At 38.6% G+C, this 23,459-nt stretch overlaps 3 protein-coding genes across 5 annotated transcripts in view; 1 reads left to right on the plus strand and 2 right to left on the minus strand.

Moving 5' to 3' along the window:
* The window catches only part of Rpn2 (Regulatory particle non-ATPase 2), a 55,440-nt gene that overhangs the window by 17,682 nt on the left and 14,299 nt on the right, over window positions 1-23,459 (plus strand). The window lies entirely within an intron of this gene.
* On the minus strand, window positions 3,298-5,954 carry LOC136778325 (uncharacterized). Its single transcript, XM_066735073.1, has one exon. The coding sequence runs from the start codon at window positions 5,561-5,563 to the stop codon at window positions 3,782-3,784; it is 1,782 nt and encodes a 593-aa protein (XP_066591170.1). The 5' UTR covers window positions 5,564-5,954; the 3' UTR covers window positions 3,298-3,781.
* The window catches only part of 5-HT2B (5-hydroxytryptamine receptor 2B), a 59,638-nt gene continuing 57,532 nt past the window's right edge, over window positions 21,354-23,459 (minus strand). For all 3 annotated transcript variants that reach the window (XM_066734919.1, XM_066734916.1, XM_066734918.1), the window contains exons 6-7: window positions 22,479-23,002; window positions 21,354-22,011 (exon numbers count right to left, since the gene is read on the minus strand). In XM_066734919.1, coding sequence (XP_066591016.1) covers window positions 21,506-22,011; window positions 22,479-23,002 — 1,030 coding nt within the window. In that variant the 3' untranslated portion in view covers window positions 21,354-21,505. The remainder of the gene's footprint in view (window positions 22,012-22,478; window positions 23,003-23,459) is intronic.

The following is a 23,459-nucleotide window of genomic DNA, read 5'->3' on the forward strand; positions in this document are numbered from 1 at the left end:
GCAAGAATGTTTCGAATGAAAGCTGACTTCCGAACGTTGATTTGACCTTGAAACGTCATTCGGAGGCAGGAGGTCCTCTCGAGTTTTTTCAATGAAGCCACATAGTTTTTATCACATATTCTGGCATAGCTTGCTTCTATAGAACTTTCCTAAAGTCTCGAATTTATCGTTTCTTCCAGCATTTGCGAAACATTTCGAGCCCCCGCGATTACACTCGATGAATTTCGTTACTTCATCCATCGAACGGAACACAATCATAAAACTCAGGTGTTTCGTTGTATCTCATTGAGTGAAATTTTTCAATCGATAAACCTCGCGCTGAACAGGTCGACTGATAAGAACGAGCACACAGCTGCTATCCGAAAAAAGCTCAAGTACACACACACACAATATCCACAATAGAAAATATCGTGGCGTCTCTTTTGCAAACTCCCCGAAAATTCTGATGTTTTCTCGGAGCTTTTTTTAATCCGTAACCCCCAACGAGTCCCTCCCCCCCCCCCCCCCTCCTTTGGAGTTTGATCGAGCGGGATGAGACCGAGTGGATTTTTCCAGCAGCTGCGTCCTTGGAAAATCACCGAGAGCTCGCGCGATAGTTTTGCCTAGAGCATTCGAAAGGTTTGCCTCCTCAGCATTGGCGCTTGACCCCTTTATGCTTGCTCGACGTACTCGTTTCCACGAATTTTCACCTTTTTTCGTTTGGACCGAGCAAGGAAAATCCATTTGTATAATTGTATCGTTCAATCTAGCCGAAAGGTATGGATAGTGCAATTCCGCGACAACGGGAGGAGGTAATACGTTTGAAAATACTTTTAAAGAAAGATTTACGCTCTAATAGATGCCCGGGCCAGATGCTCATCCGCTTGCACGTAAAGCCGCAGAACCATTTATCACTTGCGTTTAACACGACGCGTCTACCCCTCGCAAAACCATGATTTCGTTACTGTAATTGTGTAACGATGCCCTAAAACCGGTTAAACCTGCTGCTTTCTTGTTGCTGAATTCGCTTGCCGAACGCCTGTTATAAGCGACTCTCGCATTTGTTCCTCCAGCGAATCACCAATTTATATATATATATATATATATATATATATATATAGGGTGTATCGCAGCAACCATGCTTTTAATTTTAATCGCGTATTCTTTAGGATAAATTTAGTCGAAAAGTCATGTATCATTAATACTGTGAAAGCATCGTTGCTGAGATAAATTTGAAAGCGATGAATAAGGGGTTCGATTCAACGAAAGAATTACTAAGAGAAGCTCGTACTTCTCTACGTTCCGTATTGCCGTACACGCACACACGCAACTACATTGATTATTAATGATCAACATATTGAAGTGCACATCAGGAACAAACTATTATTAAATTAAAAATTTTTATGAAAGAATGATTACGATTTTCATCTTTTTAGAGGAGGGTAAATTTTTCGAGGTACCTTCTCTCCTCTAGATCCATTGCTTTTTGCAAAATCAGGGGCACCTCGCGAAGGCCATAGCAATGGTCTTGAGCAGAGCAGAGGCTGTGTTTCTTCCTTTTTCGTATTTTCTTTTCAAATATACAAATAATTTGTATATTTGAACGGAAAAGAGCAAAAACGAAGAAAACTCGTTGCGCGTAACTCTGTTCCTGAGCATGTTTGCTCTTACCCCCGGGAAGGGAGGGGAAGGGTAACAAAATATTTGGAAATGGGAACCTGAAAAAGAAAGAAAGCCTACCTATCGCCGAAAAGCTAAACCTGAAAAAAAAATATACACGCATGCAAAAAATGATAACGTAATGCAAGAGCCTGAAAAGAAAACCTGCCTAACACCGAAAGCTATAATGCCTACCTAAAACGCAAAGCTAGTGGAGCCTACCTATGTCGGAAATCTAACCCTGAAAACACAAGATAAAAGATAGATGAAAAAATGGTTTTAATCGAAGAAGGACCGATTGGAAGCTACCGGTAACTTCTCTCGGTCATTCTTAGGTTAAATAAACAAAATCCACAGTTTTACCCGTGGGACTCACTCATCCGGCGAAAATCCAACGATGATCGAGCTGCAGCCTGCAGGAGATGATGAAGAAAACGGCACTCGCGATAATTTACTTTTAAATTATTACGACGCGACGCGACGCAGATTTTTTAAACAAATTAAAAATCGCGACGCGGAAGATTAAAAATTGCACTCGCGACGCGAAAGTTTCAAACTGTACTGCGAAAAATCGGGTTTAAAAATTCACATCGCGACGCGGACGTTCGATTCGCGCACTTACACCTCAAAGTGAGGTCGCCCACTGTAACAAAAAACAACAACAAAAACTCCGTGTTATTAGATTCTATCCATTTGATTGTAGTTTGACGTTTATTTCTAGCTTGAAAAGAAAAATAATGTACTTACAGGCTGTGAGAGTCCTTGAGGCTGTTGCCCTTGGCCGCGCTGCATCCACCAAAACAGTGCACTACCACAACACTCGCGTCGCGCACTGTCTTTATTCTCGATTTTATTTCGAACGTAAATACTTTTATTTTAATCACACTAAGCATATTTCACTATTGCATTCATTTAATTAAACCCACACTGCGAAAAATATCCTGAAAATGAATCATTCTTCATTATAACAATGGTTAAGTTTCGTTAAGGTGGTTCCTACGTAAATAAAATTTCTTCAGTATTATTTAAAATTTTAAAGAAACGTTATTTAGGCATAGAGGGATAATCTATTAAAATTTGGAATGATGTTACCGATGATATAAGTAAGAAATAATTATTTGAAATTGGCACTTTTAACGTGTAGCCTAATGGGTGATCAACACATTCTGAAGAAATTTACAATGTCCCGTATTGCAATCACTTCACAAAGCAATAAAAAACTGTAGTAATATATTTTAAATTATAAGCAATTTTTTAATAACCGAAAATATGTACATTACCGATAATAATCGCCTATTATTATTACTAAGAAATTTAAAAATCTCTTATTTGTCTATATTCTGCATGGAAATGTGGTAACTCCTAAAGTCATATGTGTATTTCTTTTAATATAATTGTTTCAAAAAGATTAATAAAAATAACACTTAAATTATTAATTTTTTACAAATTAATTTTCTATCACAACCAGAATAAGTAAAGTATTATTTTCAATTTTGTAACTACTTATAACTCTATATGACTAGAGAGTCGCGCATGAACCACCTTAAGGGGTTATATCTAGTCAGGACGCTTAAAAAATCGATTTTTTTATAAACAATTCCTAAGAAGAGTTTTAAATTTATTTGCTCACAATTTTTTATACTTAAAATAGAGCTATTCTACATTGCAGACAAATTTTTTTTTAATAGAAATATTAAAAAATAGTGCCACAATCAGCGTTCTCCCAACCGTCCTCGAAAAAAAGGTGTTTTGCGGTGTACATCAGAACTCAGGACTGGATTATCTAAAATGCAAAAATCGAGAAGTTTTCGTTAGTATAATAGATTAGCTAGTAATTAATCGAAGGAATAATCAAAATATTGATTTTTAACAAAATGGCGGCTTCTCAAAAAAATTTTTTACTTTTCGCATGCAAATTTCGACCTTCAATTATTTATAAAATGACAAAAATAAATCAAAACTTCAAATCCTTCGATTAATCACTAGAAAATATATTCACAAAGGTTGTATAAAAATTTGAGAGCAATCGGTTGAGCCGTTTTTGAGTTATCGTGTACACCGACTTTGAAAACATAGTTTTGAGAAAAACGCGTTTGAAGTTTTGAAAAAGTTTGACACATAGTAAAATTCTTTATTCTTTAACTTACACTGAATCATCTATTCCAGGGCCATACAGTAAACCCTCAATTTCTTTGGCAGACTCCAAAACATCGATTTGGTGCTGTCTTCGAGCTATTCTTCCATCTCGAGTCGCTTCCTGCGCTCTATGGTCAGATATCGCGACACGCTCTTCATCCTCTTTTTGGGCATATTCATGTGCGCTCGGTCCAATACACACACCCATTGCATACATAAAATATAATAAAGATGAAGTACCCTCATTGAATATACCAGCCGCGACATTAGCTGCTATTTCAACGATTTTTGATCCGCAGGGAATGATTTTTGGTGAAATTTTCCAAATAAGCTGATTATAACTTTCGTTGTTATTTTGATTAAATCCACCGACACATCTTTCCAATAATTTTTCATTGCTAAGATCTGTATAAATTGGACGAATAGCTTCGATTACATCAGCAGGTAACGGTTCATAATCGTGGTGAAATGCAGCTAATTCATTTGAAGCTGCTGCTCGCTGCCAAGAGCACCAAGAGTCCGGTCCGATCGGGCAATTCTCGTGCAAAGGATTGTCATCGGTTGAGCAATAATGATGAAATGTAGCCCATATAGCATTATGCATTTTCTCAACAGAATCACAATTTCTTCTTATTGCCAAACCATAATAGACTGTGAGTTTGTCAATCATCTTGCCAGTAAGTCGACCTTTGCCACCAAGAGTTTTTCGTTGAACCTTTTTCTTGCCTTTGACAACGGTATCCACATATTTCTTAACAACTTCTCGAAGTCGCGTGCCCATTCGCTTCTGTACATGCCCAATGCACTCTTTTTTACAAATCTCTACAGATTCATATGGTGCAGCTTTTAATATCCCGGAGTATGTTTTGGAGTCACCGTCACCGATGTAGTTTTTATACATGATTCCAAAACTTTTCATTGAACGCTTGAACATTTCAATTATAGCATCCACCTCCATTTTTCCGGAAGAACCTGAATGATTGGCGGAACAACTTTTTTTGTGGTTTTCATACCAATCCTGATAATCTTCAGTATGCAATTTTTTATTCCAAACTTCGCACTGTTTGCAATACGAACTTTTCACACAAACATCCAATATTTTTCCGGAATAATAGCCAATCAATGATGCAACACCGTATAAAGAGCTAAATCCTCGTTTTTTCCAAGTTCCATCGCCAGATACAGTGAGTTCTGTTGAATGAGCTTCGCCTTGATTTGCAGATGTGAACTGTTTTTCTTCAGTACGAGCATTATCTAAAAGCTTATCGGTGGCAATTTGTACACAACCATGTATATTTTTCAGAATCATGTCATATGTACTCTGAGTTAAAAAAGCGGGCATGTCCATTAGACCACAAAACTTTTTTGCACCTTTCAGTCCTAATCCGAGTATTCTCATTACAAAAATAAAACGTCTATTTATTGCATATGAATGCCCAATAAACGGACAAGAATTGATAGTACGCGTTGCACATTCGTCGCACAGCAAAACAATCTTAAAACCAAGACCACGTTCAGATGAAGTTTGGAATTTTATATCTCCACCACAAGATTTGCATTTTACATATTCAGAAATTGCCGCAAAAACCGTGATAAAGTTCAAAATCCTGTATTCGACAGTTGCATCTCGAGGCACAATAACAGAATCTTGATTTGTTATTTTTTTCGCAGATGCACTAAAACTACCTTCGTTGGTTTCAGATGTTTTTGGATTAAAAACATGTCTTCTCTTTTTGTTTCTACCTTTATGTGCACTTGTAGATTTCCGCTTATCCCTATTTACTTTCATTTTAACACACACCAATCAAAAGCTAACTAAAATAAGTATGACAGAAGTGCTGTGAGTAGCAAACAGTTCTACAATATTTGTCAGCTGTGGGACGAAAACCGTTAAATCTAGCTGACAGATATAAGCAGGACAATAATATAAAATCAAATAATGTATAGATATACAAAACAAACATTCATATAAGGACCAACGGTCCAGGTAAACAGCTACCGATCGGGTCATTGCCCTACATGCGTGCCGCTACCTATGATCGCGCAGACGCATCTTCACAAATATACTTATAACTCAAAAGATATTGTTTGGATCGACTTGAAATTTTCTGTGTTCATTCTTGAATTATAGTACATTACGAAAATGAAATAAAAAAAAAATCGATTTTTTGAAAATTCTAACTAGATATAACCCCTTAAGGTAGTTCACTCGGTTCAGTGGTACTCAAATAAATTCAGACTTCTGCGCACCTCCCTTCACACTGCACCGAAGTTTGGCAACGTCGATTTCGTATAGCGGGGAAAAAAGTATGTCTATTATTAATTCTATATTTTTTAAACATATTTCCTATCATTTTGACAAATTTTTCATAACATCTTTTTCCATCTTTCATAATAACGTTTACAATTAATTGCAATAATTCTCTTATGAATAAAATTATCAGATATATTATTGTTTAACAATATTATAATGCTGCGTGCAGATCATGTATTCTTTTATTATACTATACTAATACAATGCGCGTGTACACCCAGTTGTTACGACGTTGCCAAATTTCGGATTCCTCTACCGCGTGGTTCACATGACCAAGTCAGAACTCGACATAACGCGTGATTCGGACTAAAATTTCTCAGGATTTACTACCGCAAGCTATATTAGGCAAAACGGCATCTTTATCTTAACATTTTAAAATTTAACATAATAATTTTTTAAAAATGCAGCAAAAAAAACTCGTCATACAGTTAGTGAAAATGCTTGAATAGAGGCGTGTCTCCTATATAATCATATGTTAAAAACTTGAAGTTTGGACTTCAATATATTAAAATAAAACACCGCTTGCTATCTTAAAAAAATACCAATGTATCCGTTGAAATGTTAACTACAACATACTTGAAAATCAAAAGCCAAGCAGAACAATAGCTTTTTCGAGTGAACTACCTTAATATAACAAATAAATTCATCGATGTAATAACGAATAGTTCATTACGTACTAAACAATTGGTTAAATGAATCAATGTATTTCTTATATTAACTCACTTTTTTCATTCTTATAACAAAAACTTGTTCAATTATTTCATTATTTTCTGTGAGTTATAATTAAAGAATCACAATAACGAGAAACTGCACTTGTGTGATTAAAATAAAATATATTAAAATTATTATTAATCGCGAGTAATTAATTGGTTGTCGGTGATTACGACGAAAAAAAAATCCGGCACGCGCGATTAGCCGACAACCACTACGTGCGGAATCGGAGACTAAACTGTCACTTTTGACAAGCAACGTGCTCATCCACAAATGACGTATCGAATCTGATTGGTTGGATCTTAGGACTACGCTAATCAGCTGCGATTACTGACTATGCTGCTTAATGAACGCTTCCGGTCTGGATGATTTTAAAACTGGAGCCATTTTGGATTTAAAATGGCGATTGCTGATTGGTTATCTGCATCTTTATAACCAATCAGCGATCAGCATTCTAAATTCAGCAAATAATTCAACATTAAGCATGCTTATACACCTTAACACTGCGATAGCACTGCTTAAAGTTAAGACGCGTCATGATTGGTCTCGAATTAACAAGATTGACCGATCGTAACATAGCGTTAAGGTGTTTGCTTTGCTAATAAAAATGATTTTCTTAAGACGAAGCCAGGCTAGCGATTGGCTAGTTCTACTGGCAAGTCCATTTAGGTAGACACTATATATGCAAATAGTATCAAGCAAATATGGTATAAGAAAAAAATCTTAGTTGAAAGGACGTTCGAATGAAATTTTCTTCTCTTTTTGTTTCAGGTAAGCATTGGTTCGCAACAACGTTTCTTGGGATAGTGAGTACCCGGTGTATATATATATATATATATGTGTGTGGCTTTTAAAAGCCTTGAAAAAAAATTTGTCTGGGTAAGAGGCCAGAAGCTCTCCGAGGCTCTGGACCATTTGTGAGATAAGGTGGATTTTTGGAAGGACTGAGAGATGGATGAGATAATCCTTGGAAAGTAGCTCGGTCTCGGTGCTCTCGAGTTTAGACTAGACTCTTCTCCGATGGTATATTGAGTCAGTATTTCTGCGAGTGAAATGAATATTGGCTCTGTACACGGAACAATGAATGCAGTATGACCATAGTAACCTTGGAATATAGATCTGTGATCAGGGGTGCCAGAGGGATTTGGATACCGAGCTAATTCGAACTTTTAGCGAGTTACCATACTGTATTAAGGGAAGCATAGATAGCGAATGCATTCCCTTGTGTTATTTTCGACCAACCTTTCCCAAAATTTAACATCTACACCCACTCCCTGCTAATTATGAAATCAAACTTTCCTTGTTTATTTCGGTATAACTTATACAGGGGTTATATATATATATATTTACTTAATTATACAGAGCTGGGGTTTTAATTGATGGCGAATATCATTTATATGACATGGTCCCTGTAAGTCCCTCTTTGGCTTGGAATTTAATTTTTTCACACATTTTAAACAATCTGTCTACCGAAAATGTGTATTTTAAAAGACTATTTCGTCATAGGTAATTCAAGGGGTTTTTGTTTTCGGTATTAATTCGAAGTGATTTCAATTTAGTGAAAATCGTTTTTACAAGTAATCTGTTGGGTGCTTGTTTTCGTTTTGATTTCAGCTATTTTTTATTAATTTAATATTGTTTTTTTAGGATAAAAATACTCCTACAATTTCTGTATAACTGTTTTTTTTTAATTTAGCACGTTTTACGCAGGTGTTTTTATAGATCAAATTTTTATTTATTTTATTGTTTCGCAAAGGAATTGATTTAGCAATGTGCTAGTGTATTATTAAGCTTGGTATTTCTATATATTTGTGTCTTTTTATTAGAAAAAAGGATTAAGGGGGTGGGGGTGGGATTATCTAACATTTTAATCACCGTTAAACCACTCGACTTTCTCAACTCAGCTTTAAAACCGAAATGAAAAAGTGCTTTTTACACCTAGTCTCGGAATTTCTGAAGGTAGTTGCTGATTTTAACAAAACAGAAATCCACTCGATAGTCAGCAGTCGATTTCAAGAGGAAAGTAAGGGGGTGTATTATAAAGGGTTGAAAGGTAATAAGATGGATGTAAGATATGATGGGGAAGTTTTCTGAAATGCCCATAAAGTCACATTTTACATCAAAATGGAGGTCTGCTGAGTTAGAAAAGCTCTAAATCCGTATAAATAGCTCGCTGCTCGCTAGAATTATTCGCAGATTTTCTGCATAGGTTAGTACCTTATAAAAGTAGGCTTGAATTAAATCTACTTGACCGAGTTTGATTTAAAATGATCAATGCCAATCATTGCATAGATAAGTCGCGAGAAACCACGAGTGATAAGATTTAATAGAATCTGATTGATTTTTAATACTTCATCCGCCATATTGGATCCACCACTTTGCATATTCTACACTCGAGATTCTTAATTAGTATCCTTGAGACTCTTTGTAGCAGATATTTTCAATAAACACTCATCGATTCCTAACATTTCGCGTGTCACGTTCGAAATTTCGCAAATTTGGTTTTCAATTCGCAGTTCGTAACTCGAAAACTCTCCAGTAGTAGGTTTCAGTGAAATCCGATTGACTTTTAATATTTCCTACGCTACTTTGATTGTTCAATTTTGAGTTTGGATTTGTAATCAGCGAGCCCGAAAACCCTCGGGTAATGTCAACCGAATGTTAGCGACCAACTTCAGCCCCTATAGACATACGTAAATTGTGGAAGGAAAATATTGAGGAGAATAATAAATAAAATAATCGTGAGAACGAAGGGCAAGGTTTAATTAAATCACGCTATATTGCAGAGTCTTTTTTAATATTTGTGGTCTCGATGAGAAAAGCTGCTCTAAATGATATATAAATAAAATAATACTCAAATTATGACAATTTATCATTCATTTGGATAAAAATAATTGAAATTTATTTCGAAGCTGTGGTGGTTGAACTTTTTTCGTAGAAAAGCAGTGCATTGATGTGTATATACATATAGAATTATGTTACGCGTCTTTGTTCCCTCGACAAATTATCGTGTCTCTTGAAATCTAATATTTCTTCCAAAGTATGATATTTTTAATTAGCTTTTATTATTATTTTTTAAATGAAATTAAAGCTATGTTTTTTTCTCGTCCTCTTGAGTAAATAACTATAATTTTATAAAGTCCATTCGTCGTATTGGCCGAGCTCCATAAATGTCACAATAATTTTATTCAGCACGAAAAATGCTGCATGAATGTATCGTATTGTTCGGGACTTGGCGATTTTTCCTGTGTTACAAGTTTATGGAATGCTGAGAGAGAGAGAGAGAGAGAGAGAGAGGGAGAGCAGACACTTTTCTATTTCTAACCATCATAGATATTTCAATATGAAGCTTTATTCATCGATAACTCGTATCTAATATCCAGATAACAATTTCGCTTAATCGAAGAGAAGTGTACCTTCATCGTGTCGGATCTTCATTCTTAAAACGTTCCCAATAAATTAAGAGCAAGAATCGCTTGGGTATATAATATTACGCAAAGGTTGCGTGATTTAATTGGACGGTGAACTGGAATAAAAGCTCCATCTATACAGAGAATATTTCAAAATCTTTAAATATAAATGTATATGAAACATGACGAGTCATGCATAAACAGTAAATTTTATTTTTAGCAACTCTCAAAGCATGTTGCGCTGCTTCGTACAGGGAAAATAAACATTCCATAAGGATTCTTTAAAAATTTCAAAGCAAATAGTAATACTTTGGCGACGCGAGCTTTGAAACGTATACGAGACTTCCATTACTGAATAATGTCATTCTTTATTACTTCATGCCCCAGTTTTTCGAATCCGAAAATCGAAGCACGTATTCCATTATCTCGGAACGATTGACGAAAAGCAATGATTGCAGCGAGCATTAATTATCTCGCTGCATATGTAGAAGGAGTATCGCTTGATGCCTAGAATGAATATTCCTTCAAAGAAAATATTTCTCATATTGCTTATCATTCTTTCACTGAATATTTCTCCTCGACTCTTGACAGAATTAAGCAATGATTGATAGTTAAGGAGTATTGCTGGATACCCCTAGAATGAATATTTCTTAAAAGAAAATATTTCTCATATTGCTTATAATTCTTTCACTGATTTTTCTCCTCGACTCTCGAGAGAATTAAGCAACGATCGCAGCGAGCATTAATTATCCAACTACATACATAAAAGGTGTATCGTTCGCTGCCTGGAATGAATATTCCATAAGAGAAAATATTTCTGATATCGCTGCTTCTTTCACTGATTTTCTCATAGACTCTTGAGAGAATTACCCATACTGTTAATGGGACGTTCATAACCCGAGATCGTTAAAAGGAGTTTCATCCAATTCCCTGAAACCCATCAAAGCGCGCAATGTTTTCCATTTGGGAAAACATAAATGTTTACTTTCATTCCGAGCACTTTTCTCGTTAAATGAATTTGACGTTTAAAGTTTCATCGTTCAAGGGGAGAAACTATAAAGATACTTTCGATAAGCCGTATGCCCCATATCATTTACGCGCACCCCTCCTCGACTCGTAAAAATAACTCGGATATGGGAGAATTATGGAAAGTGGCGAGTGATTCCGTCTAATCCAGATGGCACTTACGGGGGAAGGATATTTTTATGGAAAGTACTCGTGCAACGAGCTGCGTCTTATTGCTACTGGAACCACCATGGAAAATCCTTTAACCTAGTGTCGTATATGCATGAAAACGTGATTATAAACAACACGAGGAGAAACGAGCGAATATTCCCTGATTTGTGCTTGAAGAGAGAGAGAGAGAGAGAGAGAAATCGTAGAGGAATCTTTGGTGTATCCAGAATTTGAAACTCTTGAAGCGGGCAGACACTTGATCTACGAGTGCAGCGTGCGGTACCTGGGGCTCGAGCTCGATCGCACTCGACGTTGATTGACGCGTAACGACCTAATAACTGGAATGGACCTGGCCGTCCTGGACAAACAAGCTTATTTGATAATCCGATCTTCCTCAAACGTATCCTGTAGCAGCGAAACGACGTACTGCCAAATAACAATGTGGAAACATAATTTCCTGTCGAGGAAGGCCACAGAAATTTGTTCAATTTAACACCGTTATACAATGCAGTTGTCGATTGTTTATTTTTATCCGTTATTATCTCAATGTTGCATAGTACAGTCTTATATATAGCTAATTAGTTTAATCCTCGATATATCGGCTACTTTCGGACGAAGAATTCATTTTGTTGCAGAGTTTATTCAATTCGCGAAATGGATCCGTTTCTCCCTTAATCGAAGGCTCGTATACGTAACAACGCAATGTTGTGCCTGGTGCAAAACTATCGCGCAGTGGGCCGGAGAGGCGTTGTAGTGGATTTATTTTGTACCGACGAGTCTGAAAAGCTGCGGTATTCAACGTGTGTTATAAGAACAATGTACGCAGCTGTACGTAAGCCAGAGCAAGGCACGTGAAACTCGCAGTCGGAATGACAAGCACGTCCGTTATAGTCTGTTATAACATTTCCCAGCAAAATTTTCATTCCACGCGGAGAGCAGCTCGGCTTTCAAAATTTCTTGCGAAGCAGCTGTTTTTTTTTAAATTCCCTTTTTCGAACAATTACTTCCATCCGGGACTCCCCCAATGATAATTCCAGCCGTGATCTTTTCATCCTGCGTTATCCCGTTCAACTATACACACATATATATATATGTACCTACGTAATAAGAGAATTTAGCATTAAACAAACTGGAGTCGGAGTAACTCGGAATCGTCATGCGAGCAAATATTTGAACCACCCTTCTCCATTTCTGCAATTAAAGTGGATCGTCTTAATTGATTTTATCAACGAAAGATTAACTCTTGCTTCATTTATATATGTGTGTTTGCTTAACAAGTTTGCAGTAATAAAAAAAAGTACAAGATTTTAATAAGATGTTGTTTCTCGAGATTGATGAAACCACGATAAATCTGGAAAGAAATAAAATTGTGGTAAAGCTTGATTGTTATGTGTTCCCGATAAATTCACTAGATATATATATATATATATATATATATAGAGTATATGGTACGCGTACGATGTACTAAAGCGAGAAATGAGCAAGCGGAAAATACAGGTCCACGGTAAAAGGGTCTTTGCAATTTCTATATATAGAGGAGGAGCAATCTTTTCCCGAGGTGTTTCCTTGAAGATAATCGACAATCCGGGTAATTAGCTCGCGTCTGCATTTCTTGTCAATCGGGAAGAGTCAAGTGAGAGGTTTCCTCGTGGCTGGCCGATGTCTCTCCTTGAGAAGATCGATCCTGACTTTTTATCCACTCGAATATCGAGCTGTTTCTTCAAACTAGCCAAAGCTAATTTCCAACGAATCAAATGTGCATCCCCAGTTTTTCTCTTCAGCCTCTACATCGATACAAACTACACTGCATTATACAGGGTGTCCCACGAACGATGGCCATGCCAATACCGTCGGATAGGGGATAAAAATCTAAGTAAAAAAGTTGTCTAAACTTTTTTCCTGGCACTCTTGGTTCAAAAGTTATTCGCAATTAAAGATTATCGATTGTAGTAGCTCCTTTCTTAAAGAGGAAGATTGTTTTGGGGTCGCATTACGCGAGGCCAGAAAGATTCTGTGAATTAGAATACTAAGAAAGATACAAAGCCAAACATCCACTTGAGACTATTGTAGCGGTGTGTTTATGTTTTGATTGTTTTTATGGCGCTTGCGCTTGACGCTGTCGATCGGCCTTCGACCACTTGAATATAGTCTCAAGTGGATGTTTGGCTTTGTATTTTTCTTAGTATTCTAATTCACAGAATCTTTCTGGCCTCGCGTAGATACGATCAAAACAACGATCCTCTTTAAGAAAGGACCTACTATAATCGATAATCTTTAATTGCGAATAACTTTTGAACCAACAGTGCTAGGAAAAAAGTTTATACAACTTTTTTACTCAGATTTTTGTCCCCTATCCGATGGTATAGCCACCGCTCGTGGAACACCCTGCATAATACAGCTATATGCACAATACTGTTCATTAAAATTCGAAATACGACCAGAATATCAATTGATAAAGCTCGTAAATTTCCATCAGCAACTGGACCAAAGGAATGCAAGTTGGAATGAAATAGAAATTCCTCGTATTTATCGAACGAGAATAATTACAGTTAAACGCACCTTGCTTTTATTCGTGAAAATCGAAAACTGTTTCTGGCAGCTTTGGGGCAGTCTTGAAGGAATTTTGTCCGCAGATTTTCGCAATGAAAGCCATGTAAAATTAGCAAAGGATTTAATAACAACGTTATAGAGTCGAAGCGAATTTTCGAGGAAGATTAAATATTTTCCATGGAGCTGTGGCTGTGTTCCGTCGGATAATTAAGTGAATTGTCCGGCGAGAAAGAAGAGTGGCAAGTTTTCCGTGGGACTGTAAGATGGGTAATCAATCGGAGCAGAGAGCTCGGCTTATTGGATGAGAGCGAGTTGTAACAGTCTTGGGAAATTCAGAAGTTAATTAACGTCTAGTCCGGTGCTTTTTCTCGCCACTATCTACTCAAATTCCGTAAGGCGTTGTTTTATGACCATCTCCTGGGGGAGGAGGGGGAGGGAGAGGTGAGAGGCCAAGTTTGCCCAGCACTCGAGCATCTCGCCTTGTGTTCCACCTTATTTCCTCTACTTCTCATCCCACCTTCCTCCTATATACGTATATACTTCACTCGACCATTCGTCGAGATTCTTCGAAATCGCAAAGAGTGGAACTTGCAGAAATTCCACTTTAACAATTACGATTTTCCATAGCGATCTCGGAGTATCGTTTGTCACAGACTCGTGAGATAATATTTAAAATCCCAACCGAACCACGCGTTATTCGAGACTCCGCGTTGCAACAACGAAACTCGAAAATTCTTTCACAAATAAATTGCTCATTATTATGTTTTTACTCGCACAGCTTGATTGCTTCGTAGAGCCGATAATCGCTCATTAAATTCCTATAATCAAACCTCTGCAGTTACAAAGTTCAAAGAGCACTTTAAAATCCCTCGTCGATCCAGCTCGACTCAAAAATTTCAAGTCTCTTAATTAGTGCTGCGATAATTCAGGAATCGCGATATACTCGAAGACTCTGACTAAAGAAAGGAACGACACACACTCACGAACAACCCTTTCACAGCGTTAAAAAAAAAACTATAATCATAAAAATTAAAAATGCATTTTAAGCATTTCTACATCACCGAGTAAGAAAATTCCACGGACAAAACAGAAGATTCACTGATTGATTCTCGAAGCAAGAGCAAAAAAAGCCTCTAAGATTTTAAACGATCTAATTAATCGTTCGAAGTAGCGAGCGCTTTCAGCGATTCAAACCGTATTGCTCTAAGCAAAGATTAATAGGAAGAAAATAAAAGTTGATCCGGGCGAGCACAGCTGGAAATCCAAGCAGGTATTGAATCGCTGATGAATCGCGGCTTCGCTATTCATGGGACGTGTCTTTACGACCGGTGCACTAAAAGAAACTCCACGGAGACAGATTTCTCTAGGGCTTCCTGGGTCTGGTGTGCCGATAACAAAGAGTTGCCTTTGAAGTCTCGAATAGACCATTTTTATTCTTCCACCGCTGCGCGCGTTCATATATATATATATATATATATATATATATATATACCTATATTTGGATATCTCGTTAAAAGTTGAAACCGTGGATTATACTAACAAAAAGACCGAAAATACGATCAATTTTCAGCAAAGCCTGCATCTTTCAGCAATCAAATTGATATTCGTGGAAACACAAAGAGTCGCCTCGAATGAGAAACCGAAAGGAAAGAAGGGGAAAAAACTGGTGTGACGCGAGCTTCGACGTTCTCCAAGCTGGCGGAGAGTCAAAATTCAGAGGGACTGCATTAAGTAATTAAAACTCCATGGAAACGAGTCTAATAACGAAGAGTGGCTCGACCAACGCGAGGACAACGTTCTTCAAACTGTAAAACTCTTCGTTCTTATTTTCCCGCGCTTTTTCCTCGTTATTCTATCTCCGTTTGATTGATTTTTGAGATACCACTGGTTATTAGCCGCACCACCAAGCCGTTTCTCCATCTTTCATCGTTAACTCGCCGAGGCTTACTCGCAACAGCAATTATTGACTAATTGAGACTCGAGGTTGGGGTGTATCTGGACTGGCATCAAAGTGCGCGATTCTCTGCCACGTTATTAGAATTGCTCGATCGCGATGAAACGCAAAGCTCTCGGTATATATATATGGACTGGGTTTGGGCAAATCCTCCAAATTGCATCTATACGACAGAGGCAGGCATTGGATCAGTAACAATAACGTTACAAAGCCCAACGTGGGGCTGTAATAGCCACTTGCCCATTGAATAACTATCCTGATAAACCACTGTCTCTTTGCTGTATACATATATATTCAGAGAGAGAGAGAGAGAGAGAGAGAGAGAGAGAGAGAGAGAGATAACTTACTCTCTTACAGACGTCCCGTGGCATTGCTATACTTTCGAGGTACCCCACGAAGCTTGGCCACATTATCCCTAATGCTCGAGCCACCTCGCATTAATTCTGCCACGTCCCAAATTCTACGCTCCAGTTGTATCTTTGTGCACTCGAGGTTCCCTCTCGTCGAAGCTTCCCAAAAGGTTTTAAAGCCCACGGTATCAATGGGTTTTTTAGATTCGCTGGAATAAAGATTGCCGAGATGAAGGAGTGGGATTTAATTAAAGAGTTTGAGGAATTAACGAGTTTGGTAATTGGTCGAAGGACTCCTTGGGAAAGTCGTTGGATCTTCCAGGCTGCTTCCTCGTGTGCGGGTGTACATATATATAGTTGGATAGGGGTAATTACGCGCACGAAGCCGCGTTGTTACGAAGAGTTTATTTGCGCCATACGTGATTGGGATCTGTGACTCCGTTCATGGTGCTCCAATGCATAATCTTTTATGTAAACTATATATTATTGGTGTGTAACTCTCACAATGTTGCATCAATTACATCGTACGTGATATAGTTCCGTGATCCTTCGGAAATTGTCGTATCTATATAAATATTTTCACGATTAATTCTTGTTTTTGAATAAGCCACATCGTGGCTATTAGAGTGCTGCCAATCAATGTTGCTGTTCTGCCAAATATCTGTCTATGGTAAAACTACCTCACGATTCGCAGTGGCGGATAATTCGCGAGTTCGTTTCATAAGGATCAAACTTGTGTTAATTACATCGTACGTGGTATCGTGCCATGATCCTTCGGCAATTACTGCATCCATAAATATTTTCACGACCAATTCCTGCTTTTGAATAAGCCAAATCGCGGCTATTAGAGTGCGGCCAATCAATATTGCTGTTTTACCAAATATGGTCCCGTGTTAAAGCTACTCCGTGCATCGCAGTGGCGAATAATTCACCGTGTCCATTCAATTCGACAAGATTATATTGTCTAAAAGAAAACAACGAGTGATAAACAAAAGCATCGATTTTTTATTTACAGAATAAGCTTAGGATTAAGTTTTATAAATAAATTCTTTATACATTTATTAACAATGATATGCATAAAAAAGGTGGAGGAAGATTTGTACAAATTTAATATTTTCCTTAAGGGGATGCGCTAGCTTTTCCCCTGCGGTTTATAATCATTGACGCGAAGCATGGAATTTTTGGAAACGCAGACAGAATGCATACGTATCGATGCGCAGGTTGGCGCGTGACGTGAAATATTTTCGCACTCGTCGTGTGTGTCTGCATTGCAATCATATGTATATAATACGGTATATATATGTACAACTATATAGATATATCGTGGCGGCTCGTAACGCCTCCGTGCATCGGACGCGAATCGCCGTAAGCTATACCTTTCGAATTATGTGTGTTACGAAAAAGCGCGTGAGTTTGCAGTTTTTTTTCATCGCTCCCTTCGGTGGAAGGAAATGGCTCGTCGGGGTAGGTACAGCGGAAAAGGCTAAACGAGTTTTTCCCGTGGAAAAAGCACGGTCGAAATTCCGCTGGATTTTTTCTCCCGTGCTCCGGTAAATTAGACTCGTGTCGGTGCTTTCGTTGGATTATAAATAATACACGCATGATTTAGCGCCCGAAGAAACAAATCCTCTGGTACTTCCGGTGGAAAAAAAAATTTTCAACGGATCGTTTGAATAATTGATCGATTATCGCTGTGGCTTCGTCAAAACTCGGCTAATTTTATTATAAATATCAAAACGGAGCGAGTCGATCGAATTCTCGATCATCTCGTTATTTCGCCTTTTTATCTCATTCCTGCGCTGCAAATTTGTCGGATCAATGACATTTTTTTGCAATTTAATCGATCGATCGTGGCAGCTGGGCGTAAAGTACGGTGAAATATGGATGAGTGGCCTACGGCAATTAGTTTTTACAATGTTGCGTGTGTGTGTGTGTGTGTCCGAGGGAAAATAACGCGGAAGATGCGCGTGCGCGAGACACGCGATTTTTTTTTCTTACGCGAAGCGAATTTTGTTGCGACTCCACATTGTGCGGAATTCACATTGTTGCTTCTCTACTGTATAAGCGTACTGTCTCCCCTCTCGTTTCCAATTTTAACCGCGTCTCTTGCTTAATCTAAGGCTAATAATCATTTTTATTCTTTCTCTCTGGATGAAAACTTGCCGATTTAATCGTCAATCGCACTTGTCTACACACAAAAACCAAATCGGGTTTAAGTTGATACCCTATTTTGGTTTTTGCAGAAATTTTGCTTCTTTTTCTTTAATCTTATTACGTAATGCCATTTTCGAATAATTTGCCAATTTGTCTCTTCGTGCTTTTCGATGCTGTTTCTCGATCTATCGCTTTAAATATGTTTGATGGGCGAATATACAGTCGCGTAGAGAGAGAGAGAGAGAGAGAGAGAGATAAATTCATTGCTCGTGATGCCAACCGGTGAGAACAGTAGCTACATTGTGACAGAAAGGTATAATAATTATACATATATTTAATTTCAATGGGACGCAAGATCAGTAAACTGATAATAGTGGCGGAATGAATACACGAAATGAGATTGGATAATCTCGAAATAACCACGTGTCGTTGAACAAACTCGTCGACAAATTTGTCATTAATAGCTTGGTTTAATTTCACCGATGAGATACGTCCATCTCCGTCGACCATCCGAAAAACTTATCGCGAAGCGTTTCTAATGGTGATAAACGATTAATTGCTCTGGCAATCTTTTTACTCGCCGTAGGCAGGAAAAGGTGGGTCATAAATTTCGTGGAAAGTGGCGTGGAAAAAAAGTAACGGAGGAACTAAGAAATACAGCCAGCAGGTTCGTTACTTTGCAATTTGTATCGGAAGAAAAAAATAATTGCAGAAAGATGTATCGCGAAATGCTGCAACTTTGTCACACTTTAGTATATCAGTAAGTGTTATGCAGTATACTCTCTCGTAAAAAAAAAAAAAAAATCATAAATTTCGTGGAAAAAAATTAGCGAAGAATTAAAAAATACAGCAGATTCGTTAATTTTGCAATTTGTATTGGAAAAAAAATAATCGCAGAAAGATGTATCGCAAAATGCTGCAAGTGTTTGTCGCTCTTTATAATCGATAAGTGTTGCACCGAATACCCTCTCTCGTTTGGAATGAAATTGACGCGAATGGCGCTTGAAATAAAGAAATAATTTCTCTCCGTACCACACTGAGAACGATAGAGAAGTAGCGACTCTCGAGGTTAAAGTGGAAAAAAGACAAAGAGCAGGAAGGGGCGAAATAAAAGGGGGAGGATAATAATTGTACGAACGTCATGCACGCGACATTTTTTCTCCAGTTTATTTTATTGGGAAACACACGAGGGCAACCGACGAACAAACCGGGGGTCGAACGTTTACCAATCTTCCGGCGGCCAGAAAATCAATTTCAACAGCGAACGAATAATATTCCTGGCTAAAATTGTACGGCTGCCTTTAATTTTCGATATATTACACTACGTAACAATTAATAGATATGTAAATATGCACTTATACACAGAGCTTTTTCTAATCGCTGCTGGCAAGTTAATTTATCGTCAGTACCTATATATATACACACACACCAGAGCTAGTAACATTCCCCGCAGTGAAAATATTACGAGTTCGAGGGATGACGAGGCACCGGATATTCGTAACAAGATCGCAAGGAACGTGTCGAAGTTGACGAAAAACATTCGAGTTCGAATAACGATTATATTCTCGTTGGTCCATCGCATTGAGAGCTATATGCAACTATATATATATATATATATATAAATATATACTGGCTGAAAATACGTTTATCTTTTCACTACTGTAATTTCTCTCGCGAGCCAAACTCTGGTCGCAACGAGCTTCGTAGGGTCGATAAACGTTTTCCAACGTTGCACTTGTGAAAAGTTTTAATGATATTGCGAATAATCGCCTCGGTATTTCCAATTGATTATACAGTGTCTTATCGATACATAATGACGTAACAATTACATAGATTATCACCGATTAATCGTACGTGTAGCGTGCTCCGAAGTATCGCCTCGCGTGCTTCGTTATTTAATAGCCATCTCGTTGAACGTTTCCAGTATCGGAGCTCGCGCGCTTCTTTTATTCGTTTCTCTCCTTCTTCAACATTCAATGCTCAACAGCGTTTGTACATTGATAGCTCACGGTTGCCCGGGCTTCGCCACGCTCACAATTATATCGTCGTATAAATATTATTCAACTCTTGCAATTTTAATGTACATTATCGTTAAATTTCACCGGTTCGTCGCTGTACGCTATGTATATAGTAATACTAGGTATATATATATATATATAATTCATGATGCAAAAACCAACATCGGCTTCTTAAGACTATGGTATACTATATATATATATATATATTACGTAGCTATATCTATACAAGATAATTATCCAAGCGAAACGTTGCTGAAACACGTGAATTTTATGGCTTGAATTTTATTAGAACTCGTGACACGTATCAATGTGTGTGTGTGTGTGTGTCATTTTCCTAAAGCGTACGTGTATATACATAATTTAACGGTTTATCGCGCCATTATCGATATACATATTGAATCGAAATTCAGAATGCGATATATCAAGAGAATTTCACATACTCTCGAATCATCTACTTTAATATACATATTCCCTAAACTTACGTCGTAGAGGATTGTTCAGTCGCTTTAATAATAATAATAATCTACCGCTGTCGTTCCTTATTCACGCGTGCACACGGCCCCCGAAAGGATGTGCGTTTAAAGAAGCGTTCGCTTATGGATTTATCAAAGGAACTAGACTGGAATGCTTTATACGTATAGTTGTTTTAGTCGAAGGTACATACCTTGTGAATATTTATCACTTTCAGAGTGGATATAGAATTGTCTCCTTTCCTCTCGTTTCCGATAAGAAAGCCCATTACACTTTACATATAGCACCTTTTGTTGAGAAGCCTCGCTATCTATATATATATATATATATATATATATATATAACGTTGGTACTTGGTTCATGTTTCTTTCCTCTGACGCCTCCCCCCCACTCCCCTTCGCACGGTACACGCGTTTATATATATATATATATATATATATATATGTATATATAGAATACAACATTGTGGAGAAACCAATGGCCAAACGAGATTAAACTATTATAATGACTAAATCGTTCGACTCACAGCCCCGATCGGTACAATCGGATTAGAAAGTTTTTTCGTGCCCCGATCGAAACTAAACTCTACTGACGTTGAACCCCGGTCTCCCGGGGCTCAGGGCCTATCTGGCCGGTCGCCAAGCCTGATTCCTGTATCTGCAGAGGAGTACTTTTTTGAAAGCTTTTCGGAAGACCTTGTTGAATATCGTGTAGAAAATTGGATTGACCATGGAACTGGCGTAGCCAAGCCAGGTGACCAGATCGAAGATGTTCTGATTGATCTTTCGCTCGCATTCCGGGCAGATGGCTGGTACCAGGTTCAGCACGAAGAAGGGTGCCCAGAGAATGACGAAGGTGAAGAAGACCACTCCGAGGACTTTGGTAGCTTTTTGCTCGAGCCGGATGATCCTCCCGTGCCTCGAGCTGTTACGGGAGATTACGCTGCTGGTTCTCGAGTGATGGGTCCGCACGGGAGCCGAGTACCTGTGCAAACAAGGCGAGGAAGAGTTGCTGCTGCTGTTACCGCTCTGTTTCGACGTCAAACTGGAGGCGCCGTTGTGAGCTCGCATGGTCGCCGCTCTCCTCAGGGGTGTGGCCCTTGACGGGGCCAATAAAGTCCTCGTACTCCCTGCAATCAATCGCAACCACCGTCTCGCATAACTTTCCAACCAATTCTCCGTCCATGTGTGCACGTGTGTGTGTGTGTGTGGGGGTGGGTGTGTCGCAGAGAGACTACGTTCTAATTCTCATTCCGCTCGCTAAAACTTCACTCTTCCAACACTCGATATAACCCGCAGTCGTTAATTACACTCGGGCTAAAACTTGCGACAATTAATGGATTAATATTCAAGAGATAATATATTAATATAAAGTTTCTGAAATAAGGATATCACTGGTCTGAAACGTCAGCTTCTTAATTAACTTATCGTATTCGAGGCTCTAATTAAAGCAAACTCTTGTACTTTGCGCGTCCTTCGCTTCAAGGTCTATATATATACGCGTGTACTTGGATAATTTAGCATTTCCTAGGAACCAGTATTTTTCGCTGTGTGTACGTGTGTGTGTGTGTGGGTGTATATATATATATATACCTACCGATACTAGATCCTCGCCTGCCTCCTCGCCACGTTACCACGGAATTGGTGGACCCAGCAACGTCGTAAGCCTTGTTGACCTTGATTTTAGGACTACCAGCGGTTCTACTCAATAGACCCATTTCCAGATTCTTGTCGAGGTCGCTCGAGACGATGACTACCTCGCTGGGCGGTATCGGGGACTTCCTCGAGGACTCTCCGAAGTAAGGACAAGTGCAGGGTGGTGGAAAGTTTATCATCCGATCCTGATTCAGGCGCTCCTGCAGCTTTTTTTCCAGGATGTCCTCGGTGACAGCTATCGTTCTTCTGGTCGGTGAATCCCTCGGAGGCATTAGCTGCTCGTGAAAGCTAAAGGAACGTTTCCGAGGTGTTCTCGGAGGCGTATCAACCCGTTTCAGATGAGCCTCGTTATAAGTGGATGCTCGTCGACGTTGCTTCCACGTCATTGTCCCCGCAGGATCCTCGTGGCTCGCCGATAAACTGCTCCTCGAACCAGACATACTGCTCTCGCCGCTCTCCCCGTTCCTGAACAAAACAATCTTTCCTCTCCCATCACTCCTTCACCTTTTCCATTTCAATCATCCCCCAACCACCCCAAGCACCACCCCTGCTTTTACCCACCCTCTTTCGCTCTCCTCCCACACGATTCATGATTTTACACACCCCTCTCTTCACCCTCTAGATTTTTATCCTACGACTCTCTACCTGATTGGCGACAAGAGTACACTATCTCGAAAAACTACTGCAGGATATACGGGACGTCGCTATAAATCCTCGACTTTTCACGAGGTATCGTGCTACATTTTCTGTACATTGCCTCGCGTTGACAGATACCTGTATCGTCATCAGCATCCAACGGGCAATCTCGTCTCATCGAGTTATCGCGAGTGTTTGTCCCTGATCCGAGCAATCGAGATCGATGCTGAAGAGTGATCGGGGGACGAGGGAGGGGAAGTTGCAGCTATACGAGTGTCGCGTGGTT

This window comes from Prorops nasuta, unplaced genomic scaffold (genome assembly GCF_024137725.1).
Source record: "Prorops nasuta isolate Cenicafe-Biocafe unplaced genomic scaffold, Cenicafe_Pnas_1.2 PNAS00014, whole genome shotgun sequence".
NCBI lineage: Eukaryota > Metazoa > Arthropoda > Insecta > Hymenoptera > Bethylidae > Prorops > Prorops nasuta.